This window comes from Bos taurus, chromosome 28 (assembly GCF_002263795.3).
Source record: "Bos taurus isolate L1 Dominette 01449 registration number 42190680 breed Hereford chromosome 28, ARS-UCD2.0, whole genome shotgun sequence".
In the NCBI taxonomy this organism is placed as follows: Eukaryota; Metazoa; Chordata; class Mammalia; order Artiodactyla; family Bovidae; genus Bos; species Bos taurus.
The window spans coordinates 44,489,204-44,498,703 of NC_037355.1; the positions used below are offsets into that span (position 1 = coordinate 44,489,204).

The following is a 9,500-nucleotide window of genomic DNA, read 5'->3' on the forward strand; positions in this document are numbered from 1 at the left end:
CTGCTTCTGTTTCATTGTAGGTGGGTTTTTTTTTTTTTTTAAACCATCGAACCACCTGGGAAGTCCTATAGAGTTTACATTCTCTGTTGAAAATATCAAAAACTAGAAGTTAGCAAGAATTTTACAAAGAATACTTTGCTTGACAGTTGAAAACGTTCTTATACAACTTCACGTCTTCTGAGGTGGCACAGTGGTAAAGAATCCTTCTGCCAATACAGGAAACAGGAGACACGAGTTCAATTCCTGGGTCGGGAAGATCTCCTGGAGAAGAAATGGCAACACACTCTTGTCTTCTTGCCTGGGAAGTCGCATGGAAAGAGAAGCCTGGCAGGCTACGGTCTATGGGGTCACAGAAGAGTTGGACACACCTAGGCAACTAAACAACAGGAAATTGTGCAAAATGTACCTTTGAGGATTATCAGAGGACTGTGTAGCCTATTAAAAATGAAAGTAGTATCTTACCATATGCAGTGAAGGGGTAATTATGATACATGTCAGCTGGAATTTCCTATTTCCAAATATGAAGCAATTAAATGTCATCTGAGACTCTGTTCTGATTATACTTCCATCCCATTAAGAAAAAAATCTCCTGTAATGAATTTTAAAGTTCCAGAGGTGTGTCCTTTGGACCCAATGCATCGTCACTGGTGATGATAAATAAGCCTGTGATAATTACATCATACGGGCATTTGAATGTGTTCTCGCTTAGGACTGCTGTGATCCTTACCTATATTTGGTGGGGTGACAGGTTGATTGGGCAGTGACTGATAACAGGGTCATTAAACAAGGAAATTGACCTTTGTTTTCTCTTCTTTTTGATTCTCTTCTGGGATGGATGCAAAATCAAGAAAGTTTGTTGTTCATGATGCATTGTAGAATGGAAATAAATATGTCCAGGTATTCCAAATAGTAACATCAGAAAGTGCTACTGGATGATTGGGGCAGTTTGTATTGTCTTAACGGTCCAGAATTTATCAGTCAGATTGCAGTTGAAAAAACTATGATTGTTAATCCTCCAGAGTTTGGAAGTGTATTTTTTTAATGGAGTCCTAATATTTTCCTACTAATGTAGAACATAAGGCATCTGTCAATTTTGTATTAGGTCAAAGAAAGGTATATCTCAAGTAAGAGTGTTTTTCCCCTGTTCCATTAGCCTAGGAGAATGTTACATTAGCCTGCTTTGTTTCAACAATAGAAAGAAGCACCTTGTCAAAAACACAGTTTCCTGTGAACTGCTTCGTGGTGAGTACTTGATCATGGGGCTAGCTTGCAGTCTAACAGGTCAGATATTTTAACCAGAGACTGGTATGTTAAAGTATCTGATGTGGATCCCGCATGGTTAAAGTAATGAAAAAGAGTGCTAGTCACTCAGTCATGTCCGATAGTTGGCGACACCATGGACTGGAGCCCACCAGGCTCCTCTGTCCATGAGGTTCTCCAGGCAAGAATACCAGAGTGCGTAGCCATTCCGTCTGCCATGGGATCTTCCCAACCCAGAGATCGAACCCAAGTCTCCTGCGTGGCGGATGGATTCTTTACCATCTGGGCCACCAGGTAAAGTAATAGTTTTGGCCAAAAGGAAGTAAGTAAAATACAATTAAATTATGATTTCTTATTCACTCAAGCACTGATTCACAGCAGATGCCCAGACCCCTTCCCCAGTGATTCTAGCAATATACTTAGTTTCTAATTAGGCTTTTGCATTTTTTTTTTAATAAAGACAAATGTTAATCTAGTGATTGCAATGAAATTCAGGTTTAATTCTGCCACACTGAAGACCTCAAGTGTAAAAATTTATTCCCAGAAAAGGAATGTTGATGAGTAATCTATGACTAATTGCAGAATGGAGCACTACTATTCTGCGAGGGAGGTAGAGTGTGAGGGAAGCCGAGTCACCCAGTCACTGTGTGTTCATTGAATCTGATTAACAAGTCATGAAACCATTTCCCCCCAATTTTAGATATGGTTTCCCTTAAACCACAGACTGTGTCGTTATAATATTATAATATACTCGCTTTACTGCTCACACTGGGTCTTGAAGAAAGAACTCAGCCTGAAGAGACGTTAGGAAAACAACTGATTTGGAACACGGTAATAAGAAAGTGGCTCTTTGGCACTTTACATTTTCAAAGGGCTTGGTTCAGTGCGTAGGAGGGTTCCTACACTGCCTGTCATACCTGAAGCATAGAAATGAACACTGTGAGCCCCTGAGATGCATTTTCTGCAGGATGACGGCCTTCATTGTTAACCATAAGTTGCGGATGTGTCTATAAACAATCATTTTTATTTTGCCCTGTTTTCTTTGTAGCCAATTATTCACAGATGTTATTGTCCAGAAGAGTTAAGTGACACATTAAAAATAATTATCAAGAATAAAAAATGAATCTTAATTCATTAATAATTAATATAGATAATATAATAATGTTATAATAGTAAAATGTCATTTATAGTAAAATATTTTAAAGATATGAAATGATCCCTGCTTCACAAATACAGCTGAAATTAGTGATTATTTTATTTTTTTTAAGACTTGTCATCATTTAAATTGTTTTTTTTTTTTCCAGTGATAGTATTTTCCGTTCCACAGGTTAATCAGAGAATGATGAGAGTCAGAGAATCAGGGAGAACTGTGGGGGTGAAAAATGAGTCCACCGTCCAGGAGTTCGTTCTGGAGGCGTTTCCTGTTGCCCAGCACTTGGGGGGCCTCCTCTTTCTGGTGCACCTGCTCGCATACCTGGCCTCTATCATGGGAAACGTGGTCATAATCTTCATCACCTGGGCTGACTATCACCTCCAGACGCCAATGTATGTTTTGCTGAGTACTTTCTCCTTCTGCGAATGCTGTTTCATCACCACAGTCATTCCTAAACTGCTGTCCATCTTCCTTTCAGGAAGGCAAACAATTCCCTTTCCTGCTTGCCTCACACAAGCCTTCTTCTTTTTATTTATTGGAGCAGGAATTTTCTTTCTCATGGCAGTGATGTCGTTGGATCGATACCTGGCCATCTGCAAGCCTCTGCACTATGCATCCATCATGAGCCTGAGGGTTAGTTTCCTACTGATTTTCTTGTGCTATTCTTTGTCCTTCATCTTAATCACTTGTTTGATGCTCAAAGTTTCCCAGTTATCATTCTGTGGCCCCAATATCATCTCTCATTTCTTCTGTGACCTTGGCTCCTTAATTCATCTCTCTTGCTCTGACACCAGATCTGTTGAAATATATTTCTTCTTTGTTACTTCGTTTGTCATTCTACTATCCCTCGTTGTAACCATCACTGCCTACAGCAACATAGTGGTCACAATCCTGCGACTCCCATCAGCCAAGGAGCGACAGAAAGCTTTCTCCACCTGCTCCTCTCACCTCATTGTCCTCTCTCTGATGTACGGCAGCTGTGTGTTTATTTACCTGAAACCGAAGCAGGTGGACAGGCTGGACTCCAACAAGGAGGCTGCCCTTGTGAACACGGTGGTGACCCCAGTGCTGAACCCTGTCATCTACACCCTGCTTGTTCCACCAGGCTCTGAGGGACACACTGTTTGGGATGAGGTTGAAGAAATAGAGCTTTGGAGGCTAAGCAGATGGGCTTGATCCTCTAGGTCAAGTTCCCACCATTGGCAAAATCTATTCTTGAGAAGCTCTCCATATAGCAATCTAGCTTGTGCTACTTTTCAGCTGGATGGGTAGTGTCTTATTTTGCAATTCAGTTCCTTCTTCTATTTGAAAATTTCATTTGTTCTCTATATTCTGCTAAAGCTATCTTCCTTTCCTTTTCTACTTATTGGGCTTAAGTAAATTAACTTCAAATAATATTTATGGAGCCAACTATTATACATAAGTCATAATATACAAAGTCATTAATGTAAAGATAAAAATGTTGCCAGATTTTATAATTTCTGTCCATGATGCATTTTTATGTGTTTTGTTTATGATATTTCAGAAAAAATAAATAGACACCCTTCTTTACCATTTGATAGTTAATGTGTGATATTCCAGAAACAAATTATTTCTGAAAAGTATATAAAGTCATAGTACAACTTAATGGTGTTTCATTATTTGCATCTACTTCTGTGAATGAATCCGTTGTATTCTCACTAGTTCTTCCTTGGGTCTATTAGTTCTAGTGTACAAACAGCTCAGTGTAACTCCAGATTTTTATATGGGCTCTTTCAGTGTATCATCTTCCAGATGTATCAAATGCTTTCAATAAACTTTTCTTTATTAATTCTTTCTTGAAATATAAACAAACTGTAAAACTCTAAAAATTTGTAGTTGTTTTCCCCCCTGTAATTGATGTTGCCAAGTCCTGGAATCAACAAATTGCTCAAAGGTAGGCGATCCCAGTAGCAAATTCTTTCCTCCCATCTAAGAGGTATTTTCTCCTTAGTGTGACTTTAGGTGTAGGAGTTGCCAGTGTCCTCCATGACATTTTATGTAGCAAAAACTAATTGAACTCATAATTAGAAAAATATAAACAGAAAATGAGTGCATTAAAAATGAAAAAAGGGGATCAAAATGAACTCATTTCCTGTGTTTGAAGGTTCACTGAGGAAGTGGCTCCCACCAGAAGATAATTGGCCCTAATGGGACGTAGGTCCTGTCACGTCTCATACTGCATGTGCGTAATGTGCGTTTGATTTTTACCACGTCTGGTGTGAGTGTGTATTTCCTTTAGCTTGATTTGAAAATTGCTTATAAGTTAAGGCATAATCTTATTAGGAAGAATTTTACATTGTTAATAGTACTCGGTGATTCAGATTTTTATGTTTGGAAGTGACTTAATTATGTTATCCTAGGAATTATGGTTTTCCAAGGACATCTCTGCCTTTGTCTCTCTCCTTTCCAAAATAGAAGTTAAATGAATAATATTTAAACCTGATAAAATTTTGGAAGTCCTGAGAGTCCTCTATTTTGGTTTATGTGTATTAGATAAAAGAGCCAATCTTCACAGCCTGGAGTCCTGAACCAGGCTAGTGCAGGAGATGGACATCACCAGCCAGCCAAAATGACCCAAACCTTGTGCTCATACAAGCCACTGTCTTTGCTGTTAGTGTGTCTCAAGAGACTAAGTTTTGTCAAGCTCTATTATCTCAGCCCTGATAGAAGCCAAACCCCTTGTAGCAACTGGAAAAGTTAGGGTGCTAGAAATGTTGTCTAATTCCTTGTATTTGTAGTTGTTCAGTTGATAAGCCATGTCCGACTCTTTGCAAATCCATGGACTGCAGCACACTAGGCTTCCCTTTCATTCACTATCTCCCAGAGTTTGCTCAAACTCGTGGCCATTGCATCTGTGATGCTGTCTAACCATCTCCTCCTCTACTTCCCTCTTCTTTTCCCTTCAACCTTTTCCACCATCAACATCTTTTCCAATGAGTTGGCTCATCGCATCAGGTGGCCAAAGTATTGGAGCATCAGCTTTAGCATCAGTCCTTCCAATGAATATTCTGGGTTGATTTCCTTTAGGATTGGTTTGATCTCCTTGCATCCAAGGCTCTCAAGAGTCTTCTTCAACACTACAATTCAAAGGCATCAGTTCTTCACCGCTCAGCCTTCTTCATGGGCCAAATGTCATCCATACATGACTACTTGAAAAACCATAGCGTTGAATATACGGACCTTTGTCAGTAAAGTGATGTCTTTGCTTTTTAATATGCTGTCTATGTTTGTCTTAGCTTTCCTTCCAAAAAGGGTCTTTGAATTTCATTACTCTAGTTACTGTCTGCAGTCATTTTGGAGCCCCCCAAAATAAAATCTATCACCATTTCTATTTTTTCCACTTCTATTTGCCGTGAAGTGATGGAACCAGATGCCATGATCTTAACTTTTTAAAAAAGTTGTGTTTTAAGTCAGCTTTTTTGCTCTTCTCTTTCATCCTCATGAAAGAGGATGTCTCTTAGTGCCTCTTCACTTTATGCCATTAGAATGGTATTATCTGCATATCTGAGGTTGTTGATATTTCTTCCAGAAATCTTGATTGCAGCTTGTGATTCATCCAACCCGACATTTTACATGATATACTCTGAATATTAGGTAAATAAACAGGGTAATGATAAGCAGCCTTGTCATAATCCTTTCCCAATTTTGATCCAGTCCATTGACCATGTCCAGTTCTAACTATTGCTTCTTCACCTGCATACAGGTTTGTCAGGAGACAGGTAAGGTGGTCTGGTATTCCCATAACTGTAAGAATTTTCCATGGTTTGATCTGATCCACACAGTCAAAGGCTTTCAAGTAGTCCAGAAGCAGAAGTAGATGTTTTTCTGGAATTCCCTTGCTTTCTATATGATCCAAAAAAATGTTAGCAATTTGATCTCTGGTTCCTCTACATTTTCTAAAGCCAGCTTGTACATCTGGAAGTTCTTGGTTCATGTACTACTGAAGCCTAGCTTGAAGGATTTTGAGTATAACCTTACTCTCATGTAAAATGAGCACAATTGTCTTGAAATTTGAATGTGAGCACAATTGTCTGGAAATTTGAACGTCCTTTTGCACTGCCCTTCTTTGGGATTGGAATAAAACCTGACCTTTTCCAGTCGTCTGACCACTGTTGAGTTTTCCAAATTTGCTGGCATATTGAGTGCAGCACTTTCACAGCATCATCTTGTAGGATTTGAAATAGCTCAACTGGAATTCCATCACCTCCACTAGCTTTGTTTGTATTGGTGCTTCCTAAGGCCCACTTGACTTCACATTCCAGGATGTCTGGCTCTAGGTGAGTCACCATACCATCATGGTTATCCCAGTCATTAAGATCTGTTTTGTATAGTTCTTCTCTTTATTCTTTCCACCTCTTCTTAATCTCTTCTGCCTCTCTTAGGTCCATACCGACTGATTATATTCTTTATATTATATTCAGATTGGTTATATCTTTGCAGCTGAAGACGGAGAAGTTCTGTTCAGTCAGTAAAAACAAGATCTGTAGCTGACTGTGGCTCAAATCATCAGCTCCTTATTGCAAAATTGAGGATCAAATTAAAGAAAGGAGGGAAAACCACTTGGCCATTCAGGTATGACCTAAATCAAATCCCTTATGATTCTACAATGAAGGTGACAAATAGATTCAAGGGATTAGATCTGGTAGACAGAGTGCTTGAAGAACTATGGACAGAGGTTCATAACATTGTTCAGGAGTCAATGACCAAAGGCATCCCAAAGAAAAAGAAATTCCTTCTATATCTAGGGAGAAACTGAGAGCTGCTATATTTGCCTACTACACTCTACTGACCCAGGGGAAAGAACTGCAGGAAGTGACCCTTTACTCCTTAGAAGAAACTGAGAGCTGGGGGTTCCCTCCAGATTATAAGGTGCTGTGTTGGGTTAGAACTCACAGTCTCCTTGCCAAAGACTGGTTTGCTTTGACCCAGCCCATGTGGACCAGAATAGGTCAGAATGAATATGTTCAGGAGTTCCATCAATAACTTTAAGTCACCAGTATGATGAGTTTAAACTGTGTTTTCTGTGTATGAACCCTGTTAGCCAAGACTTTCAGACTAATAAAACTTTAGCATCCTCATGTGTTAGAAAACACAGGCATTTATTATTTTGGGATCTTTTGAGGCTATTATCTGAATATAGAATCTTAAGTTGAAACAAAAATAGGAACCTCTCTAGTCAAAATATTTCTTCTGTATTTATCAGTTTAAAATGACATCTTATTATTTTAGAGAGAAAAAAAAAAAACAGAACAAATTTCAAATTCTGTTAAATACATCTAGCTGAGTATGTGGCTTTGATTTGATTGATCAACTATTAGTGTTATAAACTAAAACCAGCTTTGCATGAAACAAATTGGTTGGGCAATGAGTTTGGCCACATTGAATAACTTGTTCAGACAACTAAGCCCCGTGCTTAGGTCAGTCAGTCGTGTCTGACTCTCTGCGACCCCATGGACTGTAGCTCACCAGGCTCCTCTGTCCATGGGATTCTCTAGGCAAGAGCACTGGAGTGGGTTGCCATGTCCTTCTCCAACTAAGCCCTAAAGAGCAGCAATTTCCATGATACTAAGGGAGAATTTAAGTGGAGAAAAGAAGGGAAGCTTTTCACTTTTTGCCTAGGTCCAAGAATGGATAAGAATCAGAGATATCGGTGAATTGAAAAAAAAAAAAATTATGGGAAAGCACAAAGTAACTCAAGAATAAAGAGAAAATACAAATAAGTAAATAACAATTGAGAAACCTATTAGTGATCAAAAACTTCCCACAAAAAAGCTCAGGAAGACATGTCTTTACTAATGATTTCTATGAAACATTTAAGGAAGAATTAGCTCCAATTACTCACAGACTTCTAAAAATAAAGTGAAACAATCACTTTTCAGCTCTTTCCATGAGATCAGTATTACCCTGATATCAAGACTAAAGGAAAGTGTCATAAGAAAAGAAAACTACAAAGAAAGAAAACAAAACTACCCACGGATTTCTGTGATGAAAAGAGGTACATAAGAATGCCCAAGGTAATGCTGACAAGCCTAAATTAGGAACATATTACGAAGGATAACACACAATCACCAAGTGGGGTTTATCCCATAAATGCAAGGCTACTTTAACATATAAAAATCAGTCAATAGTATACACCATATTAATAAAATAAAGGACCTCAAACACATGATGATCACAATAGATGCAGAAAAACCATTTGACAAATGGTAGAATTCATGCTTTTTAACTGTGGTGTCGGAGAAGACTCTTGAGAGTCCCTTGGACTTAAAGGAGATCAAGTCAGTCCATCCTAAAGGAAATCAGTCCTGAATATTCATTGGAAGGACTGATGCTGAACCTGAAACTCCAATACTTTGGCTACCTGATGTGAAGAGCTGACTCAGTAGAAAACACCCTGATACTGGGAAAGACTGAAGGTGGGAGGAGAAGGGGACAACAGAGGATGAGATGGTTGGATGGCATCACTGACTCGATGGACATGAGTTTGAGCAAGCTCCAGGAGTTCATGATGGACAGCGAAGCCTGGCGTGCTGCAGTCCATTGTGGTTGCAGAGTCCGACACAACTGAGAGACTGAATGGAACTGAAACTTCCCATGACAAAAACATTTGGAAAACTAAATACAAAAGGGAAATGTCTCAACCTGATGAAGTGTATATATTAAAAATCACTGAATAATAGTATCTTTGACGAGGAAAGACTGAACACTTGCTCCCTAAATTCAAAAAGAAGAGGATGTCTCTATTTTACACTGTCCTAGAGGTTGTTACAAGAGCAATTAGGCAAGAAGAATAAATAAAAGGCATTCAGATTGGAAAGCAGGAATAAGATTATCTTATTCACAGATGCCATAATTTTGTACATAGAAAATTCTAGGGCATAGACAGTAAAATTTTTAGAGCTATTAAATGGGTCCAACAAAGTTTCAGAATTAAAAACTTTAAAGTTCTTTCTTTAATATTATTTTGTATTTTTTATTGCAGTATAGGTGATTTACAATATTATACAGATTTCAGAGGTACCACATAGTTTTGCACTTTTAAAAAGTAAATTTCTTTTGGTTTTAT

At 38.5% G+C, this 9,500-nt stretch overlaps 1 protein-coding gene across 1 annotated transcript; it reads left to right on the plus strand.

The window, feature by feature from the left end:
• Positions 1-2,592: 2,592 nt before the first annotated feature.
• Positions 2,593-3,560, plus strand: OR6D19 (olfactory receptor family 6 subfamily D member 19). The gene is given in 2 exon segments (XM_024986892.2): positions 2,593-3,504; positions 3,506-3,560. Coding segments are annotated over 2 exon segments (960 nt in total). The 5' UTR covers positions 2,593-2,599.
• The last annotated feature ends 5,940 nt before the right edge of the window (positions 3,561-9,500 follow it).